Source organism: Xiphias gladius, chromosome 5, assembly GCF_016859285.1.
Source record: "Xiphias gladius isolate SHS-SW01 ecotype Sanya breed wild chromosome 5, ASM1685928v1, whole genome shotgun sequence".
NCBI classification, from domain to species: domain Eukaryota; kingdom Metazoa; phylum Chordata; class Actinopteri; order Istiophoriformes; family Xiphiidae; genus Xiphias; species Xiphias gladius.
Window position 1 is genome coordinate 3,740,691 of NC_053404.1, and position 22,083 is coordinate 3,762,773.

The window sequence follows — 22,083 nt, forward strand, 5'->3', positions numbered from 1 at the left end:
TGCAGTAGGTAGTTTACAATGTTAATAAAGGATGCAAACTATGTCAACCTCTAGCCACTAACACCTAGGTCTATAACTTTTACTTATTACTATAAAAACTCTGATTAAAACAGCTGCATCTTGTGGTTTAAACAATGGACACACATTGAGCTGGGCAGGTACAGCGCACACTCGGTCATCCCTCTCACTTCCAGTATTTCGAATGAGTGGTACTGGCAGCGTGTGTCGGGGAGGTGCGGGAAGGTGATGTCGTAAAGCTGAGTGTCGTAAACCAGGTGCGTAGAAGGGGAGGTGAAGGGGGAGGGAGGAGGAGGAGGGGGAGAGGGGGGTGAGAGAGGAGGTGACTCTCCGGCAGCATTTAGACACAACGAAAGGATCATGGCGGATGGCCCCAGGTGTAAGCGCAGAAAGCAGGCGAACCCGAGGAGGAACAACGGTGAGTAAAAACACTTCCGACGAGGAGCTTTTCTTCTGGGGAAACGGTCTAGAGGCTGCTCTGTCCCCCGGTAATTTCAGCGAAAACTTTGGCAGCCCAGAAGTCCAGTTTTTAGTAATACAAAGTGCTGGGAAGTAGCAAGTGAGCGCTGTAATACAGCCCTATGTGGTGTACCGTTATACCTGGGTCGCTTCTCTCCCTCCGCCTAGCGGTCCGCTGCGCCGGAGACCGTTATACGCACCTCACCCCGTTATAAGTGGACCAGCTTTTGTCTCCACTTCGGAGCTCTTTATTAATTATTAGTACACTCCGTACGTCTTTACAGACTCTGTATCCATTGATTTGGCCACATTCTTTCAAGTTTTTAAGCCCACCGCCAAACTCGGGACCTGTTTTGTGAGGAAACAGGCTACCTGATTGTTTTTGCGGACCTCGACAGACTGGCTGACTTTTAAAAATCCGAGTTGAAAAAATACATGAGATCTGGCTGTGCTTTCGTCGGAAATGTCGGGGACATCATTTGTGTGTGTTTTGTTTTTGTTTTTTTAAACAGACGGAAAACTACTGTCTCTCTTTCACTCACTCGTAGCAGGTAGCGGCAGGACACTGTTGCTGCACTACGAGAGCCGACCAAACGCATTTATCCCGATGTAATCCCGGTCTGTGTTATGTGCTTCACATTGGGTTCATATCAGCTACGACACCAGTATAATGTTCTAAGGCAGGGAGGCGAAGAAATGCGCGTTGTTGCGTTGAATCCCGCCCTGGGCAGCCCTCGCCTCTTCATCCACCAACTTATCGCAGCGGCTCTGCTCCGCGCGGCTCACGCCGTTCGCGTCTGGTGCTTTTAACGGGGACCGTTTGATTAAGTAACGTCCGAAAAGGCTCCGCGGAGGCAAGGATGGGGTAACCGAGGTTCCGGCGAACGAGGGCTATCTCACGCGCTGTGTGCGCGCGAGCAGGGCGAGCGCAGCCCATATAAGGACAGCGGATCCTCTCCAGTCGGGCGCTGGAAAATCCTGATTCTTGTAGGAGCGTGGACGCGGGCGAACCTTTACCCGCACACACACACACACACACACACACTCAGTTTTTCTGTCCGCTCCTGTTATTTCTTATTTTAAATCAGCCTGCGTGTCAGCAATACGAGTGGCTACGTTATCTGCGTTTTCTGGGTTCCGTGTGCGGGGTTTCACCCGCCTTATGGTGGCGTGAAAATATTGTTCAGACGGTTACCAAGTAGCCTGTAGGATCCTCTTCGAGACTGGACACTTTGTTGCCCCGTTTCTCCCCTGTTTGTGTGATACATGTAAACGTTATTTTGGCTTAAATTTTTTTTTTTTAGGGAAAATCGAACGGACTTTTGCGAGTTGTTAACTTGTGTTTTCCTGGTACAAATCCCACTGTATTTACCTCGTGGCTCGTTGTGAGTGCGTAGTGCGACAGTTTACCGCGGCTTTTGCTAATTACAATTGTTCCTACTGACGAACCTCCGCGGGTCTGACAGCTCGTGTTTATCAGCCGGTCATGCTCATGCCTTTTGCCACCCAGCGTAGCTTAAAGGAACTGGGCTAATGCTGGAAATTCTGCCTCTCTTTTGTCGAAACGAGCCCGCAGCATCAAAATCGAGGACGGGCTCGCTTAGCAAGAGCCGACGGTCTCTGCGGCGCTAAAAACAGTAAACCGTTGGAGGCAAAATGCGAGCAAATGTGCTTTCGGGTGCGAGTTGGCTGTCCTGTGAATTTTCCTGTGGATACCCGATGAGTGATGTGAAGAGTGGCGTGTTTTTTTGTTTTTGTTTGGTGCCATCGATGATTTCCACCCTCATTTCGTCTTTTATGTGGTTTGTCCAGCTATGCGCTTCGTCCCTGGAGCGTTGTGTGCAACTAGCTGTATACAAGGAGTGGACACACCTCAGATAACTGTCCCACTGTCAAGGTGTGGATATTTCTCTGCCCTGTGAGAGAAAGGGAGTCTTGCTTACTCTGGAGACACTTCAGGATGTCCGCTTGCAAATTGTTGCCGTTTTCTCTCTTTAACTTCACAGGGTTTTATTAAACTTTTCTGAGTAATGACGAGACCCCGTTGATATTTAAAGTCACATCCGTTACCAAACAGATGAGTTTGCTTTGAAGTCCTCGCTTCTGACGAGGCTGGTGATCTGTCATGTAAATCAACTCCCTGTGTTTTTGAAGAGAATTCCTCTGTAAAGTTAGATTGAAGGCTGGGGTTGCATGTCCTCATAGCCTTGGTTTTGTTACAGTCGTGTAACAAGTTGGCATTTGAATAAGGTCTACTGTTTTCGTAGGAACCTACCCCAGCCTATTGGCTATTTGTGTATGGTGAAAAAACTTGCCTGGACTCTAATAACTATGCAAGCCCCCAGATTGTGCCCATCTTATTATGGTCAGTGGCTTTGCCAGGTCCCTGGCTAGCAGGGGGAGCTGAGATCAAGGTGAGCTCCATTCCCTGCTGTAAACAGAGAGGTGTTAACAGCCTGCAGGATGACAGGTGTTTGCAATCGGTGGGATACTACAGCTTCCTTTGTCTCCCCAGTCAGCTCCCCTTAGGAATAGCAGTCGTTCCCTGCAATGGTAATTTAACACAGCAATTTGGGAATAGAGGAATGCACCCGGTATTAACATTCTTTGCAAAAATAAACAGGGCTGTGCCGGGACAGCTTTGTACCCATGCACACGAGCTGGAGTCAGTGTTTTCCGAAAAGTGTTATGGAGACACTTTGAAACGAGTGTGCATACAGGTAGCTAGGATTTCTATATTTGACAATATCACAAGGGCCATTTGTCTCATCCCCTAATCTGTCTTTCTCTTTTCTTTCGCCCTCCATTCCTTTCGCTCGCGGTCTTTCTGAGGCACACTCAAATTCACACTTGCACCTTGATGAATCATGCATCAAATAAGGCAAATGAGGTTGTGGGCTTGGAACTTGGCAACAACTCATGTAATGTTGGAGCGCATGTTTATTGGCCTGGTAAAACTATACTTAAACTATACTTAGTGACCTGGACTCATTCACCCTGTCTACAAACTATCGAATACAACCGCGCACTGTAGGTTTTTGGGAGAATAATAAAAATACTGGTTTAGCTATAGCTGCAGGTTGTTTTTTGAAACAAGCAATGTTTTGGGCTATAGTGAAGGCTTCAGAGTAGGTGGGGATTGGCTCTGTAGGTCCACATGCCACTTCAGTTCTTTAAAAGACATCTGTTTACATTTAAAAGGTCTACCCCTGTTGTGTGAAGAGTTTAGCAGAGGAGGAAATTTTTCATTTATCTCACTGCTTTTCACCAACTTCCTCAGCAGCTTCATTTGAAAGTGCCAAGTAAGGAGAAAATCCCCCCGCCTCCGCTCTCTCTGTCTCTCTCTGTCTCTTCCCTCTCACTCCTCCTTCCAGAGCCTGTCCTTTATTTCAGGGGGTTAAGACACAGTAGCCAGGGGTGCTGTTGATTGCCCCCTGACCTAGGCACCCATGCGTGCCTAGAGTATGACTTCACTTTCCCCCCCTGTGCCATTGTTAGGCTTCCAGCATGTCCAATTGTGTTTGTGTTTAAGTCTGTTCAATGAAGGGGGAAGAGAGGAGCTGGGGGTTGTTGCTTTTTCTCTGCTCCCTCCTTCTCTTCATCCATTCCTCTCTGACCCCTTAAACTGCGGGCTCCATGTTCCCTGTGGAGTCGAAAGGGGGGATGGAGAGAGCTGGTGAGAAATGGCTGAGGTGACTAAAGAATTTTACAACAGGTGACAACTGTGAGACTGGTGCTGGCGGATGAAAAGAACAATACAGCCATCTTGCAGATCTGTATGGATTTTAGGGTCAAAACTAGGTGTCTTATGATTCGGGTATACATCACCAAAAATAGCCCATAAAGAATTTTAGACCCTGCTCACGTAAAGTTTACAACGTTTTACTTGTTTGGTTTTTTTTCCCATGTGGAAAAAAATTTTGCTTCCGGCTAAGCTTCATCCTTCAACATGTCCGTCAGGGTGGGAAAAGACCTGTCCTCATCTGACCATTAGGCAGAATTAAAATTACGTGATGTACAACCACACTCCCACCTCTGTTTAGGCAGCTTAATAATTAGCTGCTCCCATGGATGCTTAGAGAATTAGCCTATAAAAAGGTAAAGAAGGGTTTTAAACCCAGAGTCAGTTTCAGTTACCCCCTTAACTGTGCTTGGATGTGCTTTATTAGGGTTTGTGTGGCTGAATGCTTAAATGAACCATTGTGTGTGCAGGCTTTAGTGAGAAAGCCTGAGGAGAAAGAGCCTAGTTACCTTTGCAGTTTGCCTGCTCTACCTCATACACTTTCAGTGGCAGAAGAAAAGGTCCATTCAGTGGGCCCGGCATGGGGAGGGAGAGCCCTTTTCACACTCGGCTTGTGGGAAACTTCTCCTCCATACTGTGCATGCCATTTGCATATGACCCATTCTTTCCCCAAAGGTCCCTGCGAGGGAGGAATCTGTGGAACGTTCACAGAATTCATCAAATCCCTCTCTCACGCGGCCCTCGGGCTCTCAAGGACCTGCATTGCAGCACTCTGTGTGACATTTTTGTCTTGGAAATGTAGCTTACGTCTGCGTCACGCTTGCTCGCCATAACATTAACACCAACGCATCCCCATGGCATTTCTGACCTGTGTATTTTAATCTGGCAATGTGTGTTACCCAGTGTGCTGTTTTTTATGTCAGGGTGAAGGCTTAATTTGGCACAGGAGGCAGGAGTTTCCCTGAATCCCCAGTATGGGCCAGGAGGGGTCCATCTGCATGACAGGACAATGTGATGGGGACCGCGTGCCTTGGAGGCTCCCAAACCAATGATGACGCAGCCATCCACAGATTGCCAGCACCGTCCCTGAAAGGACAAAAATATCTGGAGTTGCTGAGTTTGTGGGGTGGGGTAAAAGGGGTAGGGGGTAATACAAGGATGAGGCGGTGGGAGCGTGTAGCGACGCTTCAGCTCAGTGAGCTGAACAAAAACACACCCGTTGCTCTGGAGCAAAATGTGGGCCCCCAGAATAGCAGCCTGTGCTGCTTCTCGCCCACATGAAAGATCATTTACGTACTGTAATAACCAGAGCTGATGCCTTCATATGACACAACATGTGGAACAGCATCCATACTGACATGCTTATTGTTTCTGAGTGAGTTGTGTTGGTCTGCAACGGCTCTGACAGCCTTCAATCTAAACATTGGTACTGATACAGAAAGTGCTGTAGGCAGGTATTTGTTGCGGTGCAGTGTAGGGAGGAGAGCTCAGTTAAGTGAATCATGTAAGCTTACTGAGCAGAAAAGCCTCCTCTGCCCTCCTCTCCTCTCCTGACTCCATAGCACTGAGTCATGGGCAGACAGGTGCATTTGTAAGATGACTTCAACTTCACGAACTCTCCACCTTTTTTTTCCTTCTCTTTTCTTATTGTTCCTTCTTGGTCTCTCAGTCCTTCTCAGGCTCTCCCCACAGGTGTGGACGTTAGAGATAATATTCTCTAGTTATGTGTATACTCGAGGGAGATATTACCTCTAAATTGCCATCAGGGTGGGGGTAAATATTGTGTATAGTGTGGCCAATGCTGTCTGTTGATGTGTGTTTTTAATCATGTATTGGGTTGCTGCTTTTCGGGCACACAGTGAGTCCCTTTGGTTCTGTTTGTTGACCCCTCCTTACTCCCCCATCATCAGCACTACCTCCTTCTTTCCCTTCCTGCCCATCTATCCCCTCCCTGCCTTGTGGTCCTCAGCGGAGCGGTTAATGAAAAAGACTGGACTGACACAATAAGCAGAAGGTGGGCCCAGTGAGGGGCAATTACGCTAGCTTGTGTTTTTGGCATAAACTAAAACCTCTGCTCTAGTGTCACTTCAGATCACCTGACTGTCAGTTTGTCATCTTTTTTTTTTGTTCTTTTTTTTTTTACACAAATTTTGGATGTAAAATGTGCTTGACCATATTACAGTCCCACAGTGTTTCTCTCTACAGGGGTTGAAATGAGATGACTTCAACTGAGGAGTAATCTGCTGCCATGTATTGTGCTTTGAACGCAGCCTAGTGGCTGGCTTTTTGCCAGACCATTATGATGATCATATTGATTTTCCTCTCCGTAGCACACAGAACTGATAATGGCCCTCCTGAGGGGGTACGCATTCATATTCATATACTGATTCCAGTTGTCTCAAGGGCCACAGTGACTAACAAATCGAGTGCCCCTCTGTCCCCCAAGCCTGTGCATTGAGCTAGCTAGGCTAGGCTAGCCCAGTGACAGCTCCTGCAAAAAAAAGCCCTTAGTCACCCTGTTTGTTAGTCAGAGAGAAGGCCGGCTGCTATGCTGAATGTCAACATGGATAAACATCCACACCGGATTAATGAGAGGAGAATGGCCAGGCTGAAAACAGAGGGAGGACAGAAGAGAGGGAGGCATAGAGCATCTGCATCGCCCCATTTAACCCATGAACATTTTGGTTCAGCTCCCCATGACCCAGGTGGTGTGACCTAAACTAAGGAGGCAGCCAAGCCTAGACAAACTCATTGACTGTTATATGAAAGGAGCTACATTAAGTCTTTGTGAATGAAAAATACAAAAAGCGAATGAGCAAAAGGTAAAGGACATAAGAATAGCATTATATGTAGCCTGGACTGAACTGAAACTGTCTTTAGAGCAGTAAACAAAGACAGATAAAAGCTTTTTTTTCAATTCTATACTCAGGGTAATTACAGTGTAGAATTTTACTGTATTTCCTAACTATGTTAGTGTTTTATTTTCCTACTGTTCTATCTGGGCTAACCTTGTGGTTTCATCAAGTTCCTCATTAAAGAGACTCAACAGGCCTGTCCACTTATTGAGAAATACCTGTCACTGAATGAAGAATGCATCTACATCGGTGATTCACAAACAGTTTATTCCCTTGTTACCTCACTACATATGTTTCTTACTTCTGCCACCTGTGTCACTGTTATTTCTACTATTTCAAAGTATTGCTTTAACACATAGTTGACATTACATTTAACCTTTTGCATATGATGTTCTGTGCAACAGAGTTAGGGTTAGGATTGTGTTCTTGTTTTTGTTGATTAACCTGTAAATTTAGGCTTTCTCCCCCAATCCGCCTGTAATATACAATAAAAGACCTTCTAGAGCAAAGTACAAAGTATGTAGTGCAGTTTTTTTTTGGTTGTGTTTTTTTAACTCGTCTCTATGACTTTTGGAACTGGAATTAAGCCGTTGACTTTTCACCTGTCTCAGCCCACCTGTCCTGGCTCTGGACACCTCCACCAACATTCAGGTGTTTATAGTGAAAAAATATTGGGGCCTCCCCGACCAGGTTCCATGAATAGGTGTGTAGGTGTAAGGTGTGTGTAGTGTATGGTGAAGGGAAGGGGGTTGATACCCTCGGATCTCCATAATCAGGCGATCCTACATCTGTCTTCTTACTCACGGTGACAGCCCCCCCCCCCTCTCTTGTTACACTGGCGCCGGAGCTTTTGCCTGCAAGTCAATGAAGCATGGCCTTTAATTGATCATGTTTGGAGTTGAACAACACCATTAATTAGTGCTTGCTTATCACTTGTTTGTTTGTTTTGTCCTACTGTTTCCATCATAACACCCGTCATTAGTTGTGTGATGTATTAGCTGCATGCACTTACAACATCAACAAAGACGTCCACTTTCCTTCTCTGACCCTTTAATTCTCTCTTTCTCATAAATTGTCTCACTCTTTGGCCCCTTCTTGAGCCCTATGAATTCTTCCCTTTTTCCTCTGTCTTTCTTTCTCTCATTCCTCTCTCTGGCAGCTGTTTTGCCTCTGATTCTCCAACACCAGCAGGTGCTGTAGGCATGCAGCAACTGGGCTATACAGCACTCATAAATAACGCCTGACAAAAGTATGAGAGAGCCAGTGCTACAGCCAGAGTGAGGGAGGGAGGCAGAGATTGAAAGTTTCCTCTGGCAGGAGAACAGGGTGTGGCTCACGGTCAAATGCTGGCCTTCTCAAGAAGGACATGTTCAGAATTAAAAGAGAAAATGTGAGAGCAGAGAAAAGAGTAGGAATGTGAGCCTTTTTTACTGTGAATTTAATGTATTGCCTGTTCTTCTGATGTTGATGTGCCTCCTCAATGCCAACTTTTCAATAAACCCCTTTCATGCAAATTCTGGTAAATGGATCTTTTTAAACACAAGGCCGGCACTAAGTGACTGGTTAAGGAGGAACTTGAATTTGAAGAAAGGCAGCGTTATCTTTTCTATAATTATGATGTTTGAGCTTGGAACAATGTTAATTGTGCTCTAAAAGCAAATGAAGAGGTCAGGAAAGAAATTATATGCACACTTTTATAATCATCATGAGTAATGAAGCAGCACTTGCAATATATGAACCAATAAATCAATGACCTTTAATGAACATGGCTCAAAATCAAATCCAGGCTGTCTCTTTGTCATTTTATGCTCTTCAAATCCACCAATCCGAGGCACACATCCTGTCTCATCAGAAGCTATCGATCAGCTTCTCAGGGTGAAGGTTAGTTTGTCATTTTCTCTTGCCTCACCGTGAACAAAACCAGGAAGTGTGTGAGAGATTACGGCCCAGGATGCAACCTGAAAGCCCTTTATCTCTGTGAAAACAAGAGGCTTCCTGCGGCCCTGCTCCCATCCAGGCCATCTCCCCCTCCTTCACCCACCCAGCCCCCAGCACCTGTGGCAGCCTATTTAAGGCTCCTCATCAGGGGTTGCAGTGACCACAAACCAGGGCAGAAAACATGAAAGGCTGGAAAAAGAATCAGTACTATTGCTAAGATGTAGGCCCTGCTATTTCACTCCACACAGAGGGCAAAGAAAAACAGCGTCTCTTTTCAGACACATCAAAAAGATTTCACTCTGTAAATTGAAAGGTTAGCCCAGGAACGAAACCGTTTTGTCTGTTTTTTTTTGTGCATTGCACCTCGCTAGCCAGCTGAGACTTGGAAGTAGGGCTGAGGAACACTGCAAGCTGTGTCTAACCAGTGACTTCTAGTGCTTCCAGTCACCTCTGACTAGCCCTTACAGAGCATAGAGCATATAGACAAGGTCCTGTTTGCCTGTCATGTCACTGTCATTCATTTGAGGAAGTTTTTGATTTAAATTAGACACATTTGTGTGTTTCTTTTGTTCAGTTTTAGTGAAACAGTTACCCGATCTTCTGAAAGTGAAAGATCCCTCCTCCCCTTTTCAAGATAAGATTTGGCCTCTCATCAAGCAATGCTACATTAAAGCTTGTTGGTCACCTAATGTGTTGTTAACCCAAAACCTTAGAAATCACCACTGGCTCCTTTGAGTTTCTGCCACAGCTGGCAAGGGCGGTTTGTCTTGATGGTGGTCTGCGTTGAATTTCAATGACCCACCCACACACACACATACACATACACACACAAACACACACACACACACACACACACACACACACAGTCTTATTATGCCATCGCTGCTAACTGCAGTGTCCTGACTTCCCAAAGGGACCTAGATAAACAAGGGCTATTCAGTCACTGAAAAGCTCACCCCCTGCCAGCCTTGGGCAGTCCTTGTTTCAGTGCCAGGCTGCAGCACGTCTCGCTCGCCACCAACGCCAGCAGCAGTGGGCACTATGCCATCAATTCTTTAGCAACGCACAGCACACTATGAGAGGGATTAAACTTAACTTAAATGTGATGACTGATAAATGGCTGCCGTTAATGTAACGTACGAATGAGGAGGAAGGCTGGAGTGTTGCAAGGAAGTGGTGCATATGTGTCTCTCTGGTGGGTGTGAATGTTTCTATATTAATATGTACTGTGTGTGAGAGAGAGAAAGAGAAAGAGAGAGAGCAGTTATCTGTAGGTGTGGTTTGGTGTGATGTTGCAGGCCAAGCTGACTTCCTGTTGTTATAGTCCATCAGGGAGATCAGGGGTGGGGGATGCTCCCATGAGATTACCCCGTGAGAGTCATATGGTCTGGCTGCAATGCATTGAAAAGCCATGTTATTTGTGTCTTTGTGTTTGTCTCTGTGTGTGTCTCTGTGGCTCCGTGTGTTAAGCGTGGTCGGCGAGTGCATTCCTGACCTCCACCTGAATTCTGACCTGAGTGTGAACTGTCTCTGAAGCTCTTCCTCTTCTTTTTTGTTTAATTTTTTTGCCCTTCCCTCCATCCTTCCTCCTAATCAACAGATCTCACAGGGAACCCACACATCTCCCTTGGGTTCCTCTCTTGTTCTCTCTGTCTCTCCTAACCAGATGTTTAAAAGCCGTTTGTTTACCCAGTGGAAGTCACTTTGATTGATGCCTACCATAAAACTGTGCCTGCACACTGATGCCACATAGCTCTGTATTACAGTGCAATTATTTAAAGTGAGAATCATACCAATCGACCAGTTTAATTGCATCAGTAGTTGTCCATAGCTGTTGTAGCTGAAATGATTACAGATGTCATTGTGTTCCTGGTGACTGAAGATCATTGGTAAGCAAGAGGGACAATGTCCTGTACGCTGTAATGACCCTCCTGTTCAGCCTACCTCCATCACTCCCCGACTGGCCAGCTAATTTAAAGCAGTGCCCTTCTAATCGAATGGCTGTCTGATAAATCTGTTGAATCAGGACAGATGTCCGCTGGGGTGTGGCAGTGACACAGCGTCTAGACTGGCTGAGAGTTGAGCAGATGACTCCAACGTGATTCAGATCCAAAGGAATCTCACCTCTGTGCTCTCTTTTACTCTGCTAGTTTTGTCTGCTGACATGGACTGGCATTTTAACCAAATCTGTTCCTTATAAGTGTCTGAGAGTCAACTCCGCGGGAGAACAGGGCAATGTGGATTACTTTAGACACAAACAATGATTTTGAAATACACCCAGAAATAACACTACAGTTGACTGAAGAGTGCATTATAGTAACAAGCTAGCAGGCTTACATTTGGGTCAGGCAGGAAAGGGCAGAGGCCCAGGGCGGAATTCTAATAATTGTATTGCCCTGTGACAGATAATATTGATGTAAAGCTGTTTCTTGATTATGATGAGTCTATTGAACCCACGCATGCTCCTCCCCTTGTCCTTGGGGAGCTTATCCCTCAGGCAGGGTCGACTGTATTTTTATTAAAACCCAGGTTTAAATGGACCAGGTCCTCTGATTAACAAGCAGATTAACCAACTAATAAAACATACATCACGATATATGGAGGGGCCCCCTCTGAGACTACTGGCTATTAATATACAAATACAGAGGATTACTGTCTGTTTGTCTCTATGGTCGTGGAGAGGGGATTAGGGTCCTGGTCCAGACAGATTGGATTTAATGTGTGTGTAAAACTAAATTACAAAGCCCCTATGTATGTACAGACTGATCTCTTGGCTGAGATGTCATATCCTGTTATGTTTGTGGATCAGTCACCTCCATTTCAGTTGTGGGTCAGGTCTGACCTGTTAAGACAGAAACAACGCATTATTATTTTATCCTCATTTTTTTTGTACCATACCACCTTGTTAGTCATTCTATAATTATACATTTTTGTGTTTCATAAGCTCGTACTAATCTTTTTCTCTGTATTATATAACACTTGTTTGCTTGACCAAATGAATTCGACGGCCTCTTTCTAGCAGTTGTGTACTTTACGGATGTTTTGTTTTGGCAACTCAACAAAATAGACAGTTACACGTTTTCTGTATGTACTAGATCAAAATACATGTTTCAAAAACCAAAATAGTATGTGTATTGTTGTATACAATCTACATATATGTATAGTATATATAATTTACCATGCAAGAGAACTTGGGCTGATAGCCAGATGATTATCACAAATAGTATCAAAGCGAGCACTTGTCATCAAATTACAACTCACTAACAAGCATGGCTACCTGTCAGCATTGTTTAATGAAAAAGCACATGTTGTGGATGGGAGGCAATCCCCTTATGCTGCTCTACTGTAACTTTCATAAATGTGCATGAATGTGTCTGTTTCCAAAGAATTGTAAATAGTTTTGAACCTCAACTATACCAGTTTTTGTACTCTGCAATACTTGGTCAAGTTTGACCTAGAACAGTACCTCTGCACCAAAATGCCGCACAGCCTTTATGAAAGCAAAAAACTGGTCTCTCACAATGTGCCTGTGCCTGTGCCTTTTACCTGTACGACCCTTTACTAGTGAGGATACCATTACCTCTCCATCAGTGAAAGAGAAACTCTTTATGGACGAACATTACCAGACATTTAAGTCTGATACAGATCAATCTTGACCCAAAAAAAAAACAGGAAAATTCAGGCAAACATCCGCGCAAAAACACACAAAGCACAGGCTAGCAAACAGAACATCATATTACTCTCTTAACTTTCAATCGACAATTTCATAGTTTACAGCACATTTGACACTGAGAAATTGGTCCCAGTCTGGCATACATATTGTTCACTCTAGCAATTAATGTGACTCTATTTCAGTCTGACACACTATTGAATTGACAAATTACTAGATAACGCAAAGAAATACAGTTCCTTCAAAAGCAGAGAATATTCATATTTCTCTCAGAGTATCTCTCTTTCAGAAGGAAGGCTTTCCCTCAAAAGTATGTGCTTGGAGCTCGGGACTCAGCATCTTCGCCTGCTGCAAAAGTAAGGGAAAAACTGCAGAGGTTTGTTTTAAGTCTCAACTTCCTCTCTGAATCTCCAGTCCAACTCACTCAGGATTAAAGTATAGCCTTAAGGGAATCCTTGATAAAGACACATTTACATCTTTAAGGGAAGATGGGTTAATGCCCAGGCATAGGTAAAATTCTCCGTGGGATACAAGTGACTAAAATGAATAAAGTAAAAACGTGTACCACAGATGTCCTAGAGATAGCACTGGGTGTATGTCCTTTACCTGTTTTAACATGCGGCCCACACAGAAACACACACGCACACCCTAGGCTGTTTATCCCCAAGGGCGCCCGGCTAAAGGAGAGAGAACCCCTTAATCATGTTTCTGTCCCATGTCCTCGTTATCAGCCACGATTAATGAGCTCTCCATTAATGAAAAAAAAAAAAAAAAAAAAGGAGGTGCCAACCCCTCCTATAGGAGAGGTAGGCGGGGGGGGGGGGGGGCATGTGTGTGGGAGGGGGTCCGATGGTAAATTCTCCCCAGATGCAATGACATCACCCTCCAAGGTAGATATGATATCTGTCACAGCCTGCTTTTGTTAGGGACGACAGGGTGTGTAGTGGTTTTTCAAAGTGTGTTAGCGTTCACTTGTATTCGTACATGTGGCCTCACATTCAGTAGTGTGTTTTGATTGTACAAACCCATCCTCTTGGGTCTAATCCATTTTGCCTTTGTATATCTGTCTCCCTTTTTTGTCTATGGTGGCTATACCACCATACCGGGAGGGAGGGAGGGAGGCAATGGGTAAGCAGCGCTTGATGAGACAGTAGAAGAGGAGGGGCAGGGGGAGAGAGCGGCAGGTGCAACGGACACCCGGCACAATCACCGGTGCTCGGCAAAAACAGCGACAGGAAATCAAGGTTGTCTTGGCAACCTGGCACTATCGATTAAGCGTGGCTGTCCCCGGGCTAATATCAGAGTCCCAGTGGAAATGGTGTTGCGTTGGGTTTCAGGATAGAAGAAGAGGGAAGGGGAGGAGGAGGAGGTGTTGATGGTGGATCAAGAGCAGGAGGAAAAGAAGTAGTAGGTGAGGAGAGGAAGGTTGGACAACAATGACTATAGGTGATTGCATCTGGCTCAGAAGTGTCTCACCAACACTTTGGCTCTACTCCACCCCTTTCCTCCTTCACTGGACATCCAACTCAGCTCCATGGTGGTCTGAATCTCTCCTAGATTAATGAATGCAAAATACTTCTCATCACTAACTCATTTCCATGGTTGAGGCCTTCTCAGAACCCTGCAAACGTTAATACGCCTGTGTCCCTCCGTCTCCTCCTGTCTCCTTTGTACTCTCTCCCTGCGTCTGTCTCTATATATGGGTTTACGCGAGCACAGTTCTCTCAGTGTTTCCAGGCCATTAGTTCACATTGTGCAGTTTGATTTAAGGACCCTGTGGCACACATGAAGAGTTTACTTTTCCATCTTTACAGGACAAGCAGGTTGTTGTGCAAACCCTGGCCTGCACACAGTGATTTCACCATAATTATACACTGAGATGGTGATGTTGCATAAGCCCTGCACATAAGTAATCGATACACAGTATTGACTTGTAAGCAGGAGTATTTTTGGCCGATACTGCACTCAGTTGGTGTATTTTAGACAGGCCATGTCTGTTTCACACTTGCTCCCCCTCTCTTTCTTTGTTTCTCTCTCCTGACAGAAGGTGAAATCACCCAGTCCCAAATCCCTAGCAGATGTGTCCTCTCTCTCTCTGTCTCTCTCTCTCTCTGTCTGTCTGTCTGTCTGTCTGTCTCTCTCTCTGTCATACACACATTCAGACACAGGTGAACATTCAGAAAAATAAACTGTTGCTCCTCTTTTATTATCAATTGCCTTTTTATTTTATATTACTTTTTCTGTGAAGACTGTCCTGTCCATCATCCAAATGAATTTTGTTTTCCCACCTACAGTATGAACTGAACACTGGTTTGAGTGGGAAGGTGTGTTGCTGGAGGAGATTTACCACTATCTTCTGTTTGGAAGGACAACAGTACAAAATTCTCCCTGCTTCCATCCCTCCCTCTCGCTTCCTCCTACCCCCCATGATCAGCTGAACACAGAGAAGTCCTCTGTCCTGCCACCATGTGGGTTTTACAGCCTATTTAACCCATAGCTTTCTGGTGAGCCAGGCTCTATATTGTTCCACACGTTGTTTTATTTGGTGTGCTCAGTATCTCAATTTTGCTCAGGCACTTAAAAGAGTGGTTCTGAGAAAAATGCTTGTCTGCTTTTTTGCTGAGAGCTCGATGAGAGGGTCAATATCACTCTCATGTCTGTACACAAAATATGAAGCTACAAGCAGCCACTTAACTTAGCATAAAGACCGGAAATCTGGGAAAACAGTTAGATTGGTTCTATCCAAAGGTACACAAAATGCGTAAAGATTGTACAACAATTTGCAGTTACTATGGGGGGTTGTGTGCGGTACTGTTTCTTTTTTGGGTGCAGTGATTTCTCCATTGGTTGCCTGACAGACTCACAGTTACAATTCCAGGGGATAAGACCCCAGGAAGTCAGTACACCCTGCCAGTGACATATTCATTAGTGAGTTTTAGAAGTGCTAGTAGGTGGATTTTGTTAGCTTTGGACATAGTATGTTTATCCCTGTTTCTAGTCTTTATGCTAAGCTAAGCTAACTGGCCGCTGGTTGTACCTTCATACTTAATCTACAGACGTGAGAGTGGTCTCAATGTTCTCATCTAACTCTTGACAAGAAAGTAAATAAATATATTGCCCAAAATGTCAAACTGTTTTACCTTTAAAGTCTTTATCACAACTTGTTACTGGTTATTTTTCTGTTAGGGACTACTAGGGAAGTTTGCTAACAGACAGAATTATGACTAACCCCATTAGAGTTCATTCATATTCTGAATAATTTAGAACTGCCGATCCAGCGACATATCAAGTAGGTAAACAACTCTATAGTCAACACTTTTCATCTCTGAATAACTATCACTGAAAAATCGCTTATTTACTTATTCGCATTGGAAAATGAGCACTGTCGTTGTCATAGTTAACTAACACACTTACAGCCTTTGATAATGGCTACCAAAACAAATGTATAACAAAAATCAAGTTGAGTGACTATTAATTTATCTATGTTGATACTTATATACCTATAAAATAATTTTTCCCTGTAAAAACCAATAGTTTCAAGTATCAAAAAAATTCTATTCTGGCTGAATTCTGTGAGTTAACCAACAAAGTTTTTGCAACAGTGTCTGAGTTTATACTAAAATAAATTAAAATTGAACACATAAACGGATGAGAGCAGTATAGAATGGAACTGAACACAACAAACTTGTATGTAGCCTAGAGTGATGTCTTACAAGACTGTAGGGGCGCCTAAGATCCCCAATCCCCTCTCATCTCTCTTTATTTGGGGCTATTCTGGGGTGGACTAATGTGGCGGCAGTGCTGCGTACTGAGTGAGTCAGCAGTCATTAGGGTGTGCAGACAGCACTCTGCCAAAGGAGCCAGTCAGTCTAATGATGAGGCCAGTGAAGTGCCGGGTCCTGAGCGCTCAGGACGTCCCATAGCTCCATCCAGTTAGCCTCCTTTGGCCCCACCCATAGTCACTGTTACTTACACCATGTAGGACAGCTGAGGGTGGAGTCCCCATTTAGCTTTATTCCCTATTATTAAATAAGTGCTTCCCTTCTATAGCAGAGTGAAAGGTTTCTGATTGATGTTGTGCTGTTCATTTCATACGTTTCTCATCTTGCATGCTAGCGTTTCTTTAAAACCCCCTTTATTCACATTTATATGTGCATATTCTTTTGTTAGCCAGAGAAAAATACCCAAAGCCTTGGCAGTATGCTTGTATGTATCCGTAGTAACTGTCGTGTAACTGACCTGAGCGTTGAGAGAGAGAGAGAGGCTCAGCCACAGTCCTCAGATCCAGTCATCCTCCCCTGGGAGAGGCAGACTGAACAGGAATGTAAACATGGCAGCAAAATAAACTGCTGCGTGGGGCACATGGAGAGCGAGAGAGAGAGAGGGACACACGGAGAAGACAGAGAGAGGAGACAGAAAGAGAGAAAATGCTTTTGGAGGTGTCAGGATCACTCAAGGAAAAGGATTGACCATTACAGTGTAGATCTTTGCAGTTTGAAGTGCATATATTTAAGACTAAATGGTCTGGATCAGGACAAATGCAATAAAGGGGATTTTCTTTGACCATTAGCTGGCAGTGGTTGTAATCAAAGAATTTAACCTGGGAGGGGAGATGACATCCACCATGCATTGAGGCTTACAAGGACAGCTTAGCATTCCTCTCCCTCCCCTCCTTTAACACCTTATCTCAACCTCTCACTCTAAAATAAGATGCACTCACACCATGTCACATGGCACCAGCCATCACCCACAGCTCCTTAAATACTCCCTGGACTTTGAAAGCTTGAAAGTGCAGGAGGCTGTGTTCACACTGTTATGTATTTTTTCTTTTCTTTTTTTTTGTGGAAAAGTGCTGCGCAGTTGGAGTAACTGTCCTTATCAACAAACGCTTATATAACACTTTTCTTAGCGCTTTTTTGTTACATTAGGAGAAGCTCTACTATTGTAACGCAACATATCTCCATTTTCAGTATTGTATTTTAAAGTGTCAGCTTTTGTATGTATTGTGATGCCTTGCCTCATCTTTGATGTGATTGGTAAGCTCTTGAAAGCAGTCTATACTGATGGTACACTGCTAAAGATAATCAGCTTTTCAAGTTTATGAAAGGGTGCGGCTGCACTGCACCTAATGCAGGGAGAAAAGCATCTTGAAAAGCACCTCTCCATCTGTAGCTTCTTGAGGCGACCTTCAGCTCCACCCTCAGTAGACATTTAATCCTTCAAGCTTGTTTTGATGTGGTGATCTGACTGTTGAGCACGAGTGCTGCGGGCTGCCACGAGGTCTTTCTGGTTGCTGTAACCCAGGGAAGGTGGCAGCCATTACGGCTCCGTCTGAGGTAGCAGACTAGCACTATTGCCATCCCACAACGTGTTCTGCTCTCCAATTCCACAATGGCTACCAAAGGATACCTGTTGCCAGAATAGTTGACTAAGCTGAGCTACTCTGGCACAGTGTCCCACTACCACCTACCAAGCTACCAAACTTCTCCCCAAAATTACCAGCACTTTCTCAAAGGCACCGCTTTACATCCCTCCTCCCAGGTCCCTTTTCTTCCCTGTTTTGCTTTTTTCTCTCTTCTAGCGCCTTTCATTTTCTCCCAAGGTGGATCAAAGAGAAGAGATCTATGGAGGCGTACGGAACCAGACTCAGTGTCAACATGTAGCTGTCTCTGCTTTCCTGCTTTTTAGTTTGCTGAAGTTTAATGTGGAAAAAATCCCCCAACAGCTTCTGAATGCTGTATTGTTGGTCACTTTGGTAGAGTGTCCTCTTCTTACACCATATTATACTTAAGCCAACAATATATCTGTTCTATCATTTGCTAGCTCAACAATCCATTCTACCTGATGTCTTCTTCGCATTCTTCCCTTTGTCCTCCCTTGACCATCATTCTCTCCCTTCCATCCCTGCCTTCAACACTGGGCGCTGGGCCAGAGGTGCTAAACAGCATCTTAACCTGGTGTCTGAGCCTCGACTCATCCTTTATTCATTCCCATTAAAGAAGCATGAGAGTTGTTCTCTCCCTGTAGTCGCTGCTGTTTCCCCCTCCATTAGAAACACAAACTGCTGCAGTGCAAGTGTATCTACCAAGTCTTCCATACATAACTAATGGGTGGGCGTGAATGAAAAATGCATGTTGGGTCTCTCCTGATACCTGTTAGTCCAGTTTGTGACAAAACAGACCATATGGCGGTGCTGTATGAAGATGAAATTACAGTGTAGCAGTATAGGTGTTGTTGCATACAAAACTATCCTGAGTAGTCTTTTTGTAAAGTCCTTAATGCTTTGATTTTTAGCAGTGTGGGTTTCTTGGTAGATCAGAAAGAATGATAAGTGATAAGTCTACACTTGTAATTGTTTTCTTTTTTATTAAATTTAATCTCATTCTACTTTCAAATTGGCATAAAAAGGTGTTAAAATTCTTTAAATCCTCCTTTAAAGAAAGCTTTCAATCATCCTCAAATATTTATACTGTAAGATAGAGGAATAAAAACACAAGAAACAATACTACACACACTCACATAGAGCACACATGCACACAAATGCCACCACCAGTGCCATTTAGCTGGAACTGTGCCAAAATCTTCCTCAGGATGTAAGCCCCTAGGCTCTCTTATGTAGTACTTCAAGTAGAATAGACACATATACATACACACACACCACACACACACACACACACACACACACACACACACACACTCACACACACATAAAAACAATATCAGCATCTCCCACCTTTACAACCTTGTTACCCTGTGAGGAGCCTGGTTTTGAAAAAAAGGAGAGATAAAAAGGGGAGGACAGCAGACGATGGGAGGAGAGCAGTGAGATAAAGGTCAAGAACGGCAACGATAATGGAGAAAAGTGCTACGCCAGCGACTCCAGCAGGGAGACAGACAGGAGCGAGCATTTCTGCCCGCCAGTGGAATTTTGAGGGTGTAGGGAGGTGTGTGTGTGTTGTGTTGGGCAGGTTAATTGAATATCAGCATATCCTGTGGAGTGTCATCTTCCCCCTCTCTCCTTCTCTCTAAACCCTCACTGCATTGTACAGGCTGCATCTCAATCAAATAACGCAAATGGTACAATTGGCTGGAGACCTCTGAAACAAAGAGCACTGATGCCTTAAAGAAACTGAGAGATTATTTCCTGTTATAGTGTAGTTTGGCATTGTGCATGTAGTTTACTTGTGTTTGAGTGTGTGTACGCAAAATTGGAGTTATGGTTAGCAGAGGTCGGCGGGGTAATGGGCAAGCACCTGAGCAGTAATCCAGCCAGTTAGTTTTGAAGGAGCCATTTAAAATGAGCGGAGGAATTAAAGAGAGGTGGATGGGGAGGTCAGGATTTTCCTTTAATCCTTACACTGCTGCTGGCAGAGAGGCAGCAAACTGCACTACAGTTACAGTATGTTTGGGGAGGGGGGAGGTTGACACTGTGCCAGTGTAACACTATATATTAATAATACATAGGACACTAATTAGCATGGCGCTGAGGTTACATGGCATACATGGCTGCACAGATATAGACACATGCACATAGATAACCACAGACTAAATGTATATTTACCCTGTGATGGTTATAAAAACTGGCATTGCAGAAACATGTTGGCACACACTTGCACACGGCCATGTGGGCTTGAAAAACAGTCCAGATATCACCACCATCACCCACCATCCCACTGTTTTATGGAGACCCGTCCCGTTATTGAAAAGTTATTGTGTATAGAGGTTCAGACAATGCCCTTATCACCAGCCCCATGGATAAGGGGCACTACAGTGAAGTATCATGTCCCTATCCATCGCAGCAGTGCACAGACTGATTCGATGGTTATCTTTAATCTGTACGGTTTGGATGCCATCGCCATGCTTATCAGACAGTTTTGTTTGGCCAGGCTCAGAGCGCTGGTTTTAACGGGTTGACAACATTGCATGATTAACCTTTGGTGGTTTTTCAGTGCTACTCTTTTTGTCATTGCTGCTGTTTTTATTTACTCGTGAATGGTTTGACGGTTTTATGGGATGTGTGTCTGTGCACAGGCATTTCAGTGTGTGTAGAATGGTAAAATGCTGTCATACTAAAAAAAAAAAAAAGTGTATTGTAATGACTAATTTAGGCTCAATTTGAGGCCTAAAATCATGGCTACCTTAAATCTTTTCCTCTGCTGTTTGTTTTGTCTTTAGTAGGGATGACCAGTCAGTGCTGGTAATTCCGTGTTAAACACTAAAGGAGACTGCCTTTGCACATTATACATGAGAATGTATTGTTTGTACTGTACTGTTGTCTCTTTAGGCATTCTCCATCATCTGTCTTTATTTTTCCTGTGATCTAATCTGTGCTAGAGAGATTGTGTATTCTCTACAGTGGTATTATTAGTCCAAATTTGTTGGTGATTTGACCATGGCATTGTGTGCTGGCTGGAAATGCAGCAGACAGTGGAGCTGTTGGTGGTGACATGTACAGCTCACATGGCGCCAAGTGCTTTTATTGGACAATAATGGGAGGCTGCCATGGATGACTTACAGGGACGCAGCCACAACCTTCCATATGGAGGGGTTTTATTTGAACAAAAGACATGTATACCACTGTATGATGTATTTTCTGGCCTCAAAGGCTTCACACAGCACCTACAACTGTGTGTGGGTGCGGCTTTTTGGTGTTCGAATGATTTTGTTTGTGCCTCATGATTTCTAAAACTTGCATCATAGGTGAAACATTGTGAAACATTAGTGGTAATACATTTGTAGTACTTTCGACGTTTTCATGTACTGTACATACATCTTCTTGTGGTTGTGAGTGTGTTTATGTTCATGTGCTAGTCAGTCACACCCTGTAAGCCTTAATGATGCTTTGAAAGTCCCAGTTCTTGTATATCTTGAGTGTCATACAGTCACTTGGATGAACTGGGTTGACTTGTAGATCACATGTTACGATGAGCTGGTGCTGATGATGTTAGCTCCACTGTATCGGAACAGGATGTCAGGTTATTGCTGTGTCCTACATGTTGAACTTCTTTCAGTTGAACAGTAAGGCAGCCACTGAAGAAGTCAGCCCTCGTCAGCTCATTACGTAGTCATGGGACTAAGAGAGCCAGCTAATGAGTTAACAGTGTTAGGTTATCCGATTAACCTAGTCCGGCACCTCCATGGCATTACTGCCCTGTGAAATAAAGTGCATTTTTAAACTGTACCTGTGTTACACTGTGTGTGACATTTATTTATACATCAACTAACAGTAATTCATGTATTTTCAGTGAAATAAAGGTATTGAGAGTAAATGACTACAATAATGTGCAGACCAGGTTACTAGGCAGATCAAACTCAGCTGTTTATTTGGTCTCACCTGTTGGTCATCAGCTGCTTTTGTGTGAGTCACATGCTGTCTGGCATAATTCACAGCCAGTCTAGCT

General features: G+C 44.2%; 1 protein-coding gene across 1 annotated transcript in view; it reads left to right on the top strand.

The window, feature by feature from the left end:
• Positions 1-356: 356 nt before the first annotated feature.
• Positions 357-22,083, top strand: part of zeb1b (zinc finger E-box binding homeobox 1b) — a 48,652-nt gene continuing 26,925 nt past the window's right edge. Inside the window, exon 1 of the mRNA XM_040126923.1 lies at positions 357-436. Coding sequence (XP_039982857.1) covers positions 379-436 — 58 coding nt within the window. The 5' untranslated portion in view covers positions 357-378. The remainder of the gene's footprint in view (positions 437-22,083) is intronic.